General features: G+C 35.9%; 1 protein-coding gene across 3 annotated transcripts in view; it reads right to left on the bottom strand.

Annotated features, from left to right (window-relative positions):
• SYT14 (synaptotagmin 14) overlaps positions 1-16,790 on the bottom strand; it is a 272,609-nt gene that overhangs the window by 61,066 nt on the left and 194,753 nt on the right. For all 3 annotated transcript variants that reach the window (XM_082464356.1, XM_082464357.1, XM_082464358.1), the window contains one exon: positions 12,786-13,235. In XM_082464356.1, coding sequence (XP_082320482.1) covers positions 12,786-13,235 — 450 coding nt within the window. The remainder of the gene's footprint in view (positions 1-12,785; positions 13,236-16,790) is intronic.

Genomic DNA, 16,790 nt, shown 5'->3' with positions numbered 1-16,790 from the left:
AATACACCACCAGACGTGGACGTGCCCACCAGAAAGACAAGATCCAGCCTCATCCACCAGAACTCAGGCACTAGTTCCCTCCACCAGGAAGCCTACACAACCCACTGAACCAACCTTAGCCACCGGGGACAGATACCAAAAACAACGGGAACTACAAACCTGCAGCCTGTGAAAAGGAGACCCCAAACACAGTAAGATAAGCAAAATGAGACGACAGAAAAACACACAGCAGATGAAGGAGCAGGGTCAAAACACACCAGACCTAACAAATGAAGAGGAAATAGGTAGTCCACCTGAAAAAGAATTCAGAATAATGATAGTAAGGATGATCCAAAATCTTGGAAATAGAATAGACAAAATACAAGAAACATTTAACAAGGACGTAGAAGAACTAAAGAGGAACCAAGCAACGATGAAAAACACAATAAATGAAATTAAAAATACTCTAGATGGGATCAATAGCAGAATAACTGAGGCAGAAGAAAGGATAAGTGACCTGGAAGATAAAATGGTGGAAATAACTACTGCAGAGCAGGATAAAGAAAAAAGAATGAAAAGAACTGAGGACAGTCTCAGAGACCTCTGGGACAACATTAAACGCACCAACATTCGAATTACAGGGGTCCCAGAAGAAGAAGAGAAAAAGAAAGGAACTGAGAAAATATTTAAAGAGATTATAGTTGAAAACGTCCCTAATATGGGAAAGGAAATAGTTAATCAAGTCCTGGAAGCACAGAGAGTCCCATACAGGATAAACCCAAGGAGAAACACGCCAAGACACATATTAATCAAACTGTCAAAAATTAAATATAAGGAAAACATATTAAAGGCAGTAAGGGAAAAACAACAAATAACACACAAGGGAATCCCCATAAGGTTAACATCTGATCTTTCAGCAGAAACTCTGCAAGCCAGAAGGGAGTGGCAGGATATACTTAAAGTCATGAAGGAGAAAAACCTACAACCAAGATTACTCTACCCAGCAAGGATCTCATTCAGATGTGATGGAGAAATTAAAACCTTTACAGACAAGCAAAAGCTGAGAGAGTTCAGCACCACCAAACCAGCTTTACAAAAAATGCTAAAGGAACTTCTCTAGGCAAGAAACACAACAAAGGGAAAACACCTACAATAACAAACCCAAAACATTTAAGAAAATGGGAATAGGAACATACATATCGATAATTACCTTGAATATAAATGGATTAAATGCTCCCACCAAAAGACACAGGCTGGCTGAATGGATACAAAAACAAGACCCATATATATGCTGTCTACAAGAGATCCACTTCAGACCTAGAGACACATACAGACTGAAAGTGAGGGGATGGAAAAAGATATTCTATGCAAATGGAAATCAGAAGAAAGCTGGAGTAGCAATTCTCATATCAGACAAAATAGACTTTATAATAAAGACTATTACAAGAGACAAAGAAGGACACTATATAATGATCAAGGGATCGATCCAAGAGGAAGGTATAACAATTGTAAATATTTATGCACCCAACATAGGAGCACCTCAATACATAAGGCAAATACTAACAGCCATAAAAGGGGAAATCGACAGCAACACAATCATAGTAGGGGACTTTAACACCCCACTTTCACCAATGGACAGATCATCCAAAATGAAAATAAATAAGGAAACACAAGCTTTAAATGATACATTAAACAAGATGGACTTAATTGATATTTATAGGACATTCCACCCAAACACAACAGAATACACATTTTTCTCAAGTGCTCATGGAACATTCTCCAGGATAGATCATATCTTGGGTCACAAATCAAGCCTTGGTAAATTTAAGAAAATTGAAATCGTATCAAGTATCTTTTCCGACCACAACGCTATGAGACTAGATATCAATTACAGGAAAAGATCTGTAAAAAATACAAACACATGGAGGCTACACAATACACTACTTAATAACGAAGTGATCACTGAAGAAATCAAAGGGGAAATCAAAAAATACCTAGAAACAAATAACAATGGAGACACGACGACCCAAAACCTATGGGACGCAGCTAAAGCAGTGCTAAGAGGGAAGTTTATAGCAATACAAGCCTACCTCAAGAAACAGGAAACATCTCGAATAAACAACCTAACCTTGCACCTGAAGGAATTAGAGAAAGAAGAACAAAAAAACCCCAAAGCTAGCAGAAGGAAAGAAATTATAAAGATCAGGTCAGAAATAAATGAAAAAGAAATGAAGGAAACAATAGCAAAAATCAATGAAACTAAAAGCTGGTTCTTTGAGAAGATAAACAAAATAGATGAACCATTAGCCAGACTCATCAAGAGAAAAAGGGAGAAGACTCAAATCAATAGAATTAGAAATGAAAAAGGAGAAGTAACCACTGATACTGCAGAAATACAAAAGATCATGAGCGATTACTACAAGAAACCCTATGCCAATAAAATGGACAACCTGGAAGAAATGGACAGATTCTTAGAAATGCACAACCTGCCGAGACTGAACCAGGAAGAAATAGAAAATATGAACAGACCAATCACAAGCACAGAAATTGAAACTGTGATTAAAAACCTTCCAACAAACAAAAGCCCAGGACCAGATGGCTTCACAGGTGAATTCTATCAAACATTTAGAGAAGAGCTAACACCTATCCTTCTCAAACTCTTCCAAAATATTGCAGAGGGAGGAACACTCCCAAACTCATTCTACGAGGCCACCATCACCCTGATACCAAAACCAGACAAAGATGTCACAAAGAAAGAAAACTACAGGCCAATATCACTGATGAATATAGATGCAAAAATCCTCAACAAAATACTAGCAAACAGAATCCAACAGCACATTAAAAGGATCATACACCATGATCAAGTGGGGTTTATCCTAGGAATTCAAGGATTCTTCAATATACGCAAATCAATCAACGTGATACACCATATTAACAAATTGAAGGAGAAAAACCATATGATCATCTCAATAGATGCAGAGAAAGCTTTCGACAAAATTCAACACCCATTTATGATAAAAGCCCTGCAGAAAGTAGGCATAGAGGGAAATTTCCTCAACATAATAAAGGCCATATATGACAAACCCACAGCCAACATTGTCCTCAATGGTGAAAAACTGAAACCATTTCCACTAAGATCAGGAACAAGACAAGGTTGCCCACTCTCACCACTATTATTCAACATAGTTTTGGAAGTGTTAGCCACAGCAATCAGAGAAGAAAAAGAAATAAAAGGAATCCAAATCGGAAAAGAAGAAGTAAAGCTGTCACTGTTTGCAGATGACATGATACTATACATAGAGAATCCTAAAACTGCTACCAGAAAACTACTAGAGCTAATCAATGAATTTGGTAAAGTAGCAGGACACAAAATTAATGCATAGAAATCTCTTGCATTTCTATACACTAATGACAAAAAATCTGAAAGTGAAATTAAGAAAACACTCCCGTTTACTATTGCAACAAAAAGAATAAAATATCTAGGAATAAACCTACCTAAGGAGACAAAAGACCTGTATGCAGAAAATTATAAGACACTGATGAAAGAAATTAAAGATGATACAGATAGATGGAGAGATATACCATGTTCCTGGATTGGAAGAATCAACATTGTGAAAATGACTCTACTACCCAAAGCAATCTACAGATTCAATGCAATCCCTATCAAACTACCACTGGCATTTTTCACAGAACTAGAACAAAAAATTTCAGAATTTGTATGGAAACGCAAAAGACCCCGAATAGCCAAAGCAATCTTGAGAACGAAAAATGGAGCTGGAGGAATCAGGCTCCCTGACTTCAGACTATATTACAAAGCTACAGTAATCAAGACAGTTTGGTACTGGCACAAAAACAGAAATATAGATCAATGGAACAGGATAGAAAGCCCAGAGATAAACCCACGCACATATGGTCACCTTATCTTTGATAAAGGAGGCAAGCATATACAGTGAAGACAGCCTCTTCAATAAGTGGTGCTGGGAAAATTGGACAGATACATGTAAAAGTATGAAATTAGAACACTCCCTGACACCATGCACAAAAATAAACTCAAAATGGATTAAAGACCTAAGTATAAGGCCAGACACTATCAAACTCTTAGAGGAAAACATAGGCAGAACACTCTATGACATACATCACAGCAAGATTCTTTTTGACCCAGCTCCCAGAGAAATGGAAATAAGAACACAAAGAAACAAATGGGACCTAATGAAACTTAAAAGCTTTTGCACAGCAAAGGAAACCATAAACAAGACCAAAAGACAACCATCAGAATGGGAGAAAATATTTGCAAATGAAGCAACTGACAAAGGATTAATCTCCAAGATTTACAAGCAGCTCATGCAGCTCAATAACAAAAAAACGAACAACCCAATCCAAAAATGGGCAGAAGACCTAAATAGACATTTCTCCAAAGAAGATATACAGATTGCCAACAGACACATGAAAGAATGCTCAACATCATTAATCATTAGAGAAATGCAAATCAAAACTACAATGAGATATCATCTCACACTGGTCAGAATGGCCATCATCAAAAAATCTACAAACAATAAATGCTGGAGAGGGTGTGGAGGAAAGGGAACACTCTTGCACTGTTGGTGGGAATGTAAATTGATACAGCCACTATGGAGAACAGTATGGAGGTTCCTTAAAAAACTACAAATAGAACTACCATACGACCCAGCAATCCCACTACTGGGCATATACCCTGAGAAAACCATAGTTCAAAAAGAGTCATGTACCAAAATGTTCACTGCAGCTCTATTTACAATAGCCAGGACATGGAAGCAACCTAAATGTCCATCGACAGATGAATGGATAAAGAAGATGTGGCACATATATACAATGGAATATTACTCAGCCATAAAAAGAAATGAAATGGAGGTATTTGTAATGAGGTGGATGGAGTTAGAGTCTGTCATACAGAGTGAAGTAAGTCAGAAAGAGAAAAACAAATACAGTATGCTAACACATATATACGGAATCTAAGGAAAAAAAAAAAAAAGGCCATGAAGAACCTAGTGGCAAGACGGGAATAAACACACAGACCTACTAGAGAAAGGACTTGAGGATATGGGGAGGGGATGGGGTGAGATGTGACAGGGTGAGAGAGTGTCATGGACATATATACACTACCAAATGTAAAATAGATAGCTAGTGGGAAGCAGCCTCATAGCACAGGGAGATCAGCTCGGTGCTTTGTGACCACCTAGAGGGGTGGGATGGGGAGGGTGGGAGGGAGGGAGATGCAAGAGGGAAGAGATATGGGAACATATGTATATGTATAACTGATTCACTGTGTTATAAAGCAGAAACTAACACACCATTGTAAAGCAATTATACTTCAATAAAGATGTTTAAAAAAAAAAGAGGGAAAGGGGGTGGGTGAGATGAATTGGGAGACTGGGACTGACATGTATACACTATGTATAAAATAGGTAACTAATGAGAACCTACTGTATAGCACAGGGAACTCTACCTGGTGCTCTGTGGTGACCTAAATGGGAAGGAAATCCAAAAAAGAGGGGATATATGTATATGTATGGCTGATTCACTTTGCTGTAGAGCAGAAACTGACACAGCAGTGTAAAGCAACTATACTCCACTTTAAAAATAAAGAAATAAAAGCCACTTGTTAATAATAGAGGCTAAAGTATGATTCTTAGAAGAGCACGCATTTCAATTATGTCTGAGCAATAATTTACCTCTCTTTAAAATAAAAGTAATAGTACAAATATCAAACTAAATTAATTCAATCCATTAATATAAAGATAGGCTGTTTTTGAGATATAGGGATTTTAGAAATTAAAGGTGGAAAATACAAGGGTCTAAAATAAGCCCATCATTGCTGTAAGTCATGAGGAAGGGTGATCATTCTTAGGAAACTGTGGCATTGTACTCTTGAATGAGAAATTATATAAGTATGTATGTCCTTAATTAGTCAATTATGAGTTAAAAATAAAGCAAATCCTGATGTGTTCTTATTTAATTACCCTGAGATGCATGCTTATTGAATACCAGGTTATAAAATATATATATAAAATATAAAATATAAAATATTTTAAGCATGGTGATACCTATCAGGGAATAATGTTAAATGGAACTTAGTAAGAATTTTAAAATGATTAGGTTTATCTGAACATGCTGATGAATCAATTTCCCCTATGTTCTAGGTTCTGTGAACAATATCAAATAAGTAAAACAACAGTATCTATTCTCAAAGTGTTGAAAATCTAGAAGGAAGACATAAAATAAGTTCGAGAACAAGAAAACACATGACTAGCTGCAAAAATCACCAGAGCCAATAACTCAGAAATATTATGTACTGTTTTCACCTAATCACCCATCCATCCATTCAACATTTGTACAGCAATAACCAGTACTAGATATTTGGTATACAAAGATAGATAAGATCAACTAATTTAAGGTATATTCGAAATAATCTAATAAATTTTCATAAAGATTTTATTTAAATTAGACTTTAAATGAAATTGGAGATTTAAATAGACTCAAATTATGATTGGGATGAACATTTTGGTATACTATAAATGAAGGCAAATCCCTGATGATATTGGCCATCTCTTTTACTTTAACATTCATTCTATTATTCTTGGTACTTCTTCACTAACACAAACTTCCATCATGCTCCTCCTTTTCAGAATCTTTTCACTATGCCTTCTGGCCCTCGTGATCTATGATAAACTCGTCCAGAGCTTGAGTTTCTTCCCTGAACCCTCAACACCTTGCTTTACTTGAATTCCAATTCTTCCCTGAGGATATATCACCCTCTGTAGACTTTTCATCCTGGTTATTCTCTCATACCCAAAGTGTCTCAGAGTCAAGAAGCAAAGTTCTCTGCTGCTTTATCAAACACTGCTTCCCTAAAATTGTGGAAAAGAATAACTAATTTCCGTTAAGGCTCACGTTATCCTGTCTTCATAGATATTCTCTCCTAGACATTTCCTCTTCATTCCCTGAACATTTTTTCTTCATTTCTTGAGAACAACGATCCTTGATTCTATCTTTTCTCACATTCCAATTGCTGCCACCATCTTTTGTGACTTCAATCAATGTCCACGTGGATAACCTATCCAAGAACCTGGCCTCTCTTGACCAACTTATCCATTTCCAGTGTCTTTTTTTTTTTTTTTAAATTAATTAATTATTTATTTATTTATTTTTGGCCGTGTTGGGTCTTCGTTTCTGTGCGAGGGCTTTCTCCAGTTGCGGCAAGAGGGGGCCACTCTTCATCATGGTGCGCGGGCCTCTCACTATCGCGGCCTCTCCCGTTGCGGAGCACAGGCTCCAGACGCGCAAGCTCAGTAGTTGTGGCTCACGGGCCTAGTTGCTCCACGGCATGTGGGATCTTCCCAGACACGGGCTCGAACCCGTGTCCCCTGCACTGGCAGGCAGATTCTCAACCACTGCGCCACCAGGGAAGCCCCCATCTCCAGTGTCTTTACTTTTTATTCCATCTCAGCTGCCCACTCCCACCATCATACTCTGAACCCTTCTCATCACATCACATTAACTGAAAACATTCTCCTCTGTAACCATAGCCCCTTATCTTTCCATAATTCCTGCTCAACTACTACCCTCACATCTGTTCCTTGATATCCTTGGAACTTTCAGTCCGCTAACCTTTCTACTTTCCCCTGCCTATTAGTCCCCTTCTAGCTTCACTTCTCTCTTTATTCCACTTAGATTTCATGGTCTACAATTAAAATAAATGGCTTGAAAATACTCGTAACATTTTTGCCTCTCTGTTCATCCCAGACCTCAATTAATAGCTATCTTCAATTAGCTCTCCTATACCTTACACTCCATATTTTACCATTTGTACTAGTATTTTAGCATGCCCAAATCTCCCCTAACCTCAAAAACATCTTTCCTGAACCCCTTCTCTATTTTCACAGGCAAACTTGGTGGAAGAGTTGTGTACATGATTGCCACTCTAGTTTGGATTCTGACCCCTCTACCCCACCAAAACAGGTCTCTCTAAGGCTACCCATTACTTGCATATCCTAAATTCAAAGGACAGTTTTCAGCACTCAGATTATTGGTTCCATCTGGAGCATTTGACAAAGTTGAGTATTCCTTCCTTCAAAACCTCATTCTTGGAGTCTGTGATATTTTACTATCTCTTTCTTCCTACTCTACCCCACCTTTCTCCAATCTTTACATCTAGGAGTTCCTGAGGATTTTCTCTTCTCACCCAAGACAATCCCACCCACTCCCATGTCTATTTCCTATAACTCTTATGTGTTCGCACAGAAATGAAATATGGAGCCAGATTTAATGAACTATAGACATCTAGGCACATATTAAGTACCCTCTATCACTAAAACTTAAGTGTCAACACATTTTCTGTAGGTCAGAAGTCCAAATGAGTTCAGGTGCATGTTCCACTTAGGGTCTCACAAGACTGAATAAAAGTTTCAGCTGGGCTGGGATATTATCTGGAGGCTCTGATGAAGAAATCTACTTCCAAGATCATTCAAGTTGTTAGCCAAATTCAGTGCTTTGCAGTTGTAGGACTGAAGTCTCAATTTTCTAGCTAGACAGACTACTTTGCATAGATTATACTAATTAAGTGCTGTCTGTACAGGAAGGGTTCTATGTTTATGAGAGAAAGAATAAAGTTTCGTTATTAATAAATCATAATGACTACATATAATATTATTAATAAATTTAATAAATTGAATAAGAAATAAAACTTGAGGGAGGAAAAGGCGAGAGGCTATTCCAGATAAGTGTAATAGGGAGATTACTATATGGTACCAAAAATGCAAGTGAAGAAAGTAATTGGGGTTATACACTAGGAAAGAATGCCATACGAACAAGTTGAGTGTATGAGAAAAGTTCAAATTATGAGAGGGATATATCATGGTAGGAAGGGTAACTGACAACATTCTAACTATTGAGTATAACTTAAGAACTGACGAAAGCAAGTAAATACTAAACCATATGGCTATTTCAACATTTACCAGTCAGGGTTCTTATTTGAAATCATTGGAAGCTAACTCTGTCTAAGTGGAACAGCAGTTTATTAAAGCTACTTGTATGACTAGAGAACCAGGTTTATGGCTAAGCTTCTCAAGAAAAAAACCTAAAACCATACTGCAGAACTGACCTTGTGAGGAAATCTGCTACTGCTCCTACTGGACACTTCTATGCCAAGGTCTTTTCTCTCCTGTAATTATTATTTATTATTGTTCAGCATCAATACAATTTCTGTACCAGCAAATCTATTTTAGAATTACTAATGACTCAATATCAGATTCCTTCAACCTGATGAGAACATAATTTGAGTGCAGCATCTGCTTCTCTGTTCAGTCTGTGCTGAGGTTTCCTAGAGATGAATATGAGTGGAGTGTCTAGGTAACACGGCCCATGCCCTAGCTACCAGTGAAACTAGGGAAGTGAATTATACAGTTTAACTTAGGGAGGTGGGACTCAGTTGGGACTTCCCCAGACATTAGAAGGTTGCTGAAAAAAGTATGAAGAAGTGAGAAAACATAATAAATGCCCACAACAAAATGTCATATGCTAAGCATACAAAACTCACCTAAAATCCATTAACTTTTCTCCCAATATATATTAGTAGAATCAGAGAATATAGTGCTGGGTAGAACCTTAGAGATCATTTGTTTTAATGCTCTCATTTTACAAACAAGAAACCTGATGCCCAAAATGATTAGATAATTTATCCAAACTGACACAACTAGTTAGTAGAAAGAACTCATGCTTTTCAACCCTTCATATATTTTCCACTGTTCACTGATCAAACTATATGCTTATCTTAATGTTAAACTTAAATTTTACCCTCAAGGAAACTCAGGGCTTAGTTCTCAGAAAGTCAGTTTGGTGATACTGGTCATTTTTCTCTCAATGTATTGATTTAATCAGTTTCTGAAAAACTAGCTATAAAACTAAATTCTATATGCAGAATTCTAATTTTCTATTATTACTCATGAAAATGAACTGTAATTAAGCTTTGAATATGTTTTAACCACAGTCTGTAAATTTTTTAACTGGATTAAAACTTTCCCTTGCCAAAAGGCTAATATTCTTGCAAGAAAAAGAAGTAATTATTCAAGAGCTATAAGAATAAATGTTTAATTATGAAAGTACCTCTCACTCATATATTATTACATCTTACAAAATTAGAGCTAAAATAACCTAAGTAATCCACAGTCACATGATTTCTCTATACAGTTAATATCAACACCTAAGCAAAGAGAACATTAACACTAGAGCACAGACAGAACACATACATTCTTTTAGTATTCTATTTTTATGACAAGACAGCTGATAGAATTATGAGTCTTAACCTCACAACTGTCATACACTAGTTGTTTTTGGCACAGAAGCCAAAAACAAGCAATGAGATTTTGAGCAGGTGGAGAAAGAAAGAAGGCCAAGACAGAGCAACAATTCAACACAGGCACTAACTTTGAGAAGCATGGCAATGCAGAGAAAAAATTCTCTAAGAGCAGAAGATAAATAGTTTTGTTCAGATTTAAATGTTATGTCTTAGAAGCTATCTATTTAGCACTTTTTTCTTTCTCTGAACACTCCACAGAAATTTATTGTAATGGTTGTCAGACATATAGAAATACAGAATCAAACATAAGCCAACACATGGTCCATCGACAGATGAATGGATAAAGAAGATGTGGCACATATATACAATGGAATATTACTCAGCCATAAAAAGAAACGAAATTGAGTTATTTGTAGTGAGGTGGATGGACCTAGAGTCTGTCATACAGAGTGAAGTAAGTCAGAAAGAGAAAAACAAATACCGTATGCTAACACATATATATGGAATCTAAAAAAAATGGTTCTGAAGAATCTAGGGGCAGGACAGGAATAAAGACGCAGAGGCAGAGAATGGACTTGAGGACACAGGGAGGGGGAAGGGTAAGCTGGGACGAAGTGAGAGAGTGACATGGGCATATATACATTGCCAAATATAAAACAGATAGCTAGTGGGAAGCAGCCGCATAGCACAGGGAGATCAGCTCGGTGTTTTGTGACCACCTAGAGGGGTGGGATAGGGAGGGCAGGAGGGAGACGCAAGAGGGAGGGGATAAGGGGGTATATGTATGTATATGTATAGCTGATTCACTTTGTTATAAAGCAGAAACTAACACACCATTGTAAAGCAATTATACTCCAATAAAGATGTTAAAAAAAAAATGAAAAAAAACCCCACCATAAGCCAACACATGTGATGTAGGTGTGGATAGAAATCATTTAGTTTGACCAGAGGAAAAAAGCATATTATTTTGTACGGCTTCATTTTCTTTCTGAAAAGAAGATAATTAATACAGAATTGGGAACAGATATCTCAAAGCAAATAAAGAAACACAAAATACATACCTCTTGATGATACAGTCATTCTCTTCTAATATAAATCAGGTATTTCTATATACAAGGATGCATTTTCCACAGATTAACTAGTGATCACTCAAATCAAGTAATGAGAAAGTTTAAAAATCATAGCAAGAATTATAGAATATTCAATTTTATTAAAAGTTATCTTCTTCCCTCTGAAATAGTGCTTGCACTATTTTTGCCTCTCCTCTGATAAACTGCTGATATCATTTAAAAAAGACATTTCCCCCAAACAGTAATTCTAAAATGTAAAATTAAAACAAGTTATCAATTTACCCAATAAAGGATAATTATTATATTAAAAACCCATAGGGATATACTATATTTATTATCACCTTTTGGTTTTTAAAGATGCTGAAATCATCTAGCTAAAATGGTATGGTTCTTTGGGAATGAAGGTCCTATAAGATCAAATGCTGCCTGGTATAAATTCAGTGAGACTCTAACCTTGCACTTATGCTTAACACATTTAAAGGCTTAAAAACAACTCTAAAATATTATACCTTTATTTTAATATATAAGTCTATTCCAAATCTGTATATTTATGTGTAAAAATGCTTCTTATTCAATTATGAGAGGAATAAATATAATTCAAAATTTATATTTCCAGCATATCACAGATTTTCTCATAATCTAAATAACTATGTGGCATAGTGTATCTCCCTGGTTTAAATAAACAGTGCAACTCTCCTGCGATTTGCAATGTCTTGCAGGACTTTAGTTAAAAATATGGAGAGAGAGATGACAGACAGACAGTGAGGGGGAGACACTTGTGTGTGATCAAAACCTGGAGGAAAAAAAAGGGAGAATAGTTCATAGTACTAAACGGAAGTATTCTCTCAGAAACACTGCAAAATCTTTGTTAAAAAAAAAAAAAGTGGAAAGTATAACAAGGGCAGAGTTTTTTTTGAACCTTTAAAAATAATTTCATAGCAGTTCTGGAAGGATAATCAGTTATGACCTAGGCAGTAGCACAAATTCTATAAAAGCAAATAATTTCTGCAGTATATCAAATAAGATATGGGCTAGATAGCTGTTAAAGTATCATCACCTAGTTTTAACCTGGAAAGAAAACAATAAATTCTATAAGGAGTTCAGATGATGTCATAAGCAATCATGTAATAAATGTTTAACAAAGGAATAAAAATGTAAGACATCAGGCCAGACTCTGTGAAGATAAAATAAAATACATAAAATAAATCATATATAATCTTCAAGGGCAACTTTTATAGATGACAGAAAGTTATACCTACCTATTTAGGACTTAGAAATTTTGTAGGTATGATTACTATGCAAAAAATAGGCTGAGAAAGTTGTTGGGTTGATCATAGATTTTAAAAGTTGTGTATATTATATACCATGACATAAACTGTATTTGGGCTATTTGATCAGATACTCACAGAATGATTGTAAGAAGGTTCCAATATCACAGGTAATGACATTTTCCCTTGAAGATTCAATTTTGTTAAATAAAAAATCTTTTCCCCCACAATCTTTTCTTTTTTCATGCGATGTATACCATACAGTCTAAACCGAACTGCATAATTTCCAATCATCTCAGATTCAACATGATTAAATTTGAATGTTTCTGTGAAGACAGGGCATGGTCCTCTCTGGATGCTGGTTTTTGCTCTCTGTTTCTTTATAGGTAGAAGAACAAGGTGTACTTGCCATGAGTTGCCACCTGTCCTGTTATATGTTGGGATATCTGTGACAGCTGTCACTGTTACCAGAAGCTTCTGTTCTTGTGAGTCATAGTCAAAAGTCACATCCAGTGTGCCATATTTAGCTTCTGGCTCAGGATCAAAAGGTTTAGGAAGCTGTGAAGATGATCCTTGAGCTGACATATCCTAAGAAAAGCAAATTTAAATGTTTTCAATTTTTAACTCTATTATTTAATCTAGCATGTAAATAAGTACCTGATATTTCTTTAGAAGAATGATATGAAAACTTTTTATTTGCTATCATAAAGAAAGTAATAATAATTAACAGCCAACTACAATCAAAAGCTACTCTATGGGGACAAAGTAATGTAAGTGGTAAGTTAAACTCAAAAACTTATTATAATAAAGACATAGAATTTAATATTCACCATCACAATTTTGAGAAAGTTGGATATACGTTTTTATCATGAGAAACAAAAATATATACTTCCATGTGTATTTCTGCTCCTTTTGTAAAAAAAATTACTAAATTTTTAACATTATAAACAAAATTGACAGCTTAATATTAGGCTGGAGAGAAAGAGAACATAAATGAAAGTATAATGCTACTGAAAAATTTGGTACCATTTTCAGATTTGTTTCAAATGCCCCCATCTGTAATAGAATGTTAACACATTTAGGCTTGAAAATCAATGGAAATGTGAAATATGAAAGTATAAATACAAAGGCCTCAAAATACTTGCAGCCAAATATTTATTTTCCATAACACACACACACTACTTCAATTTTTAACCAGAATTTAAAACTACATATTATTTTCTAATACTAATTACTGTTGAAAATGGCAGAATACATATTCCAAAAGTTCAAGAAAGTATGAAACTATATATTTTAATTGTAAGATTAAAAGAAACTGTATCTCTTTTGTCTGGAATTGTCTAAAGTTCCTGCTAGTCTAACTATCTGGAATGTAATAGGAGTTTCAGCTAGTGACTAATAGTGCCAAATTCAGGTCTCTGACTTTTCAGCTATACCACTTCACCCCTTCAAATATTTTAACAAATATTAAGTATTTTTCATTTTAAAATGTGGGCCAATTTTATAATTTTCTGAATTTTTCTGAACTTTTATTTAATGCGTACTGTAGTAGGCACTACTACTGACTCTTAGTCTTCCCTTTTTGCATGTCTCAAAAAAACTACCTGGGTTTTAGCCAGAAACACATTGTCTGGCAAGAGACTTGACTTTGAAGTCTTCCTTACAACTGATATAGCCATGAAACTCTGCTCTAGCCAAAGGGAGAGAAACAGAGTTCTGTATGAAACATCCAGATCAGGTTTGTAGAAAAAATTACGTGCTCTTCACTCTCTATCTCTCACTCCTCCCACAAGCAGATACACAGATAGGATGTGTGGGTCAGCTTGGACCATGTGGATTAGGACAACACCCTAGGGGACAGAAGAGTGACTAAAAAGCAGGAACTGGGCCCCTGGATGATGTTGTAGAGCAAAGTCACCTACTCACCCAGGAGTATTGTTAAATGAAAGACACACAATCTTCTGTGGTTTTGTATCTGTATTTGCCATTGTACTTGTCTCCTTGTTATAGCAGCTTAACACGTACCTAACTATTGCACCTACTATGTGCCAGGACATATTTTGGGTGGGGGATGCAGCAGAGAACCAAAAAGACACAAGTCTTTGACCTTGTAGATCTTACATGTCTACCTACGATGACTCAATTTTGTATCGTGTATGGAAGAAAAGATGACAAGTGAAGAAGAATACTTTAGGAGTAAGAACAAACTCTCATAGAATAATTCAGTTTTTTATGCAATATGATTAGATCAGGGTAAAAATATTCTTACTCTGTTAAATTGACAGTTTAGAACAAAATATTTTAATGCATGCCACTTCATAATTGCTAATTAAATGATTAATTACATTAATTTATTTTTCAATTAAATATTTTCTAAAATAGTGTCATGACAGCTAAGATTTTCAAGGCAATAAAGATTTTTATATGGTCTCAGATAACTATTTCTGAATTTTGTTTCTCTTGGTGCCTCCCTATTTTTTTTTTCCTGGGCATTTTCTTTTTCCTGGGCATTCCTTGTGAAACTGAGGGTTAAAAGGGTGGGACTTTTACAGATAAAAGCTACTATTTGTATTCTACAAACAGGTAATTAGAAAATAATCCCTCTTTTCAAGGTTCTGAGTCAAAGTTTTCAATAATCTTTAGCCAGCAACAGGTCATCAATACAGTTAATGAACTCCTTGCCGGGGAATCCTTCTGAACCCTCCTCACTCCTCTCCCAGTTCAACTGTGTAGGAAGATAGGCTCTAAAATAGCTGGATCCTGGATTAAACCAATAGGAAGGTAAGAATTTTCTATTTGATAAATAATATCTATTAAAGGAATGGTAGGAAGCAAAGTAAACTTGAAAAAACACAAGAATGAGTTTTACACTAACATAGGCTATCAGCACCTAAATATTTATGTGACATGCATTTGCTGTAGTCTGAACATATTCAGTTTCACTGTAGAAGACACAAAAACAAGCAGGATGGAGGAGACTCAATAAGAAGTGTTAACACAGCAAGCTTCTGAAATATGGGCAAAACTCACAGGTTTTGTTAACTACAGATAATAAGTAAGGAAGTAACTTGAGAGACACAGGCAGAATTCAGAAGATGTGGTAAATATATATAATAACTAAGTTAATAACTTGTAAGATATGTCAGAGACAGAATAAACAGAAAATAAGATAGAACAAATGACTATTACCTATGGAAAGGGATGGAAAGGCCAAGCTATGATCATGTCACCTCTGGGCTGACAGCTCTGTCACCCACGTGTTCTATTTAAGAAATGCAGATAAAATCTATGTCTATTTAGTAGACTAACTGCAAGTTTCACTTGTGGCCAGGAGTACTTGCCCCTGCATCTCTCCCATAAAACAAGTATGTGTTTTTGGCCACTGGCACCCTTGTTTAAATCTCAACTTTTGTCCTTGTTACCGTGCCGTAATTAGGGAATGCTGATGGAGCAGAAAGAGTAAGACAGAACATAAGGACATTATATAAACCAGGATTCACACGGTGTTTGTTGTCTTGCCTAAGGGCATCCTATCCTAAGTGTGTTTTCCTACCTTATCTTGCTCCTCTTACTTCTTGCTTTATATTTGAAATAGCTTAAAACACACATACACACATGCATGCACACACACACACAAGTGTAACCTGAGCATCTTAACTTGGTCTGTGAGTCCTCTGGGATAGCTTGCCAGGTGGTGTACTTGGAGGGTACCAATACTTCAAAGTAATTTCGCACACAATGAGTCAGGTCAAGAGGGGCAATAGAGCATAGTTGTTAAGAGCACTGTTTTTGCAGTCAGGCAGACCTGGCTTTGAATTACAGTTCTACTGTTTAAGAGCTACTTATACCTGGGCAACTTGCTTAATTCTCTGAGTCTTAATGCTTTCATTTCTAAAATGGAAATAACAACTTTCTGAAGATGAGGTTGTTAAGAGTTAGATGAGCTGACTATGTAAAGCTTATAGAAAAATTCCTGGCACAATTGGTGATAGCTATTATTGTTGTTGTCAGTTCCACAATCCAGGTTTCACTGCTTGTGTGTTGGCTATCTATATAGTTTGCAAATCTATAAAATAGTTATCTCAAATTTGCTCAGGTACAAAACATGGAGAAATATTCTTTGTGGAAAATGATGAAATGCTG

Source organism: Balaenoptera physalus (genome assembly GCF_965194825.1).
Source record: "Balaenoptera physalus genome assembly, chromosome: 1".
NCBI lineage: Eukaryota > Metazoa > Chordata > Mammalia > Artiodactyla > Balaenopteridae > Balaenoptera > Balaenoptera physalus.
Note: the sequence above shows the minus strand (reverse complement) of the source record. Positions and strands in the feature narration are given on the sequence as shown.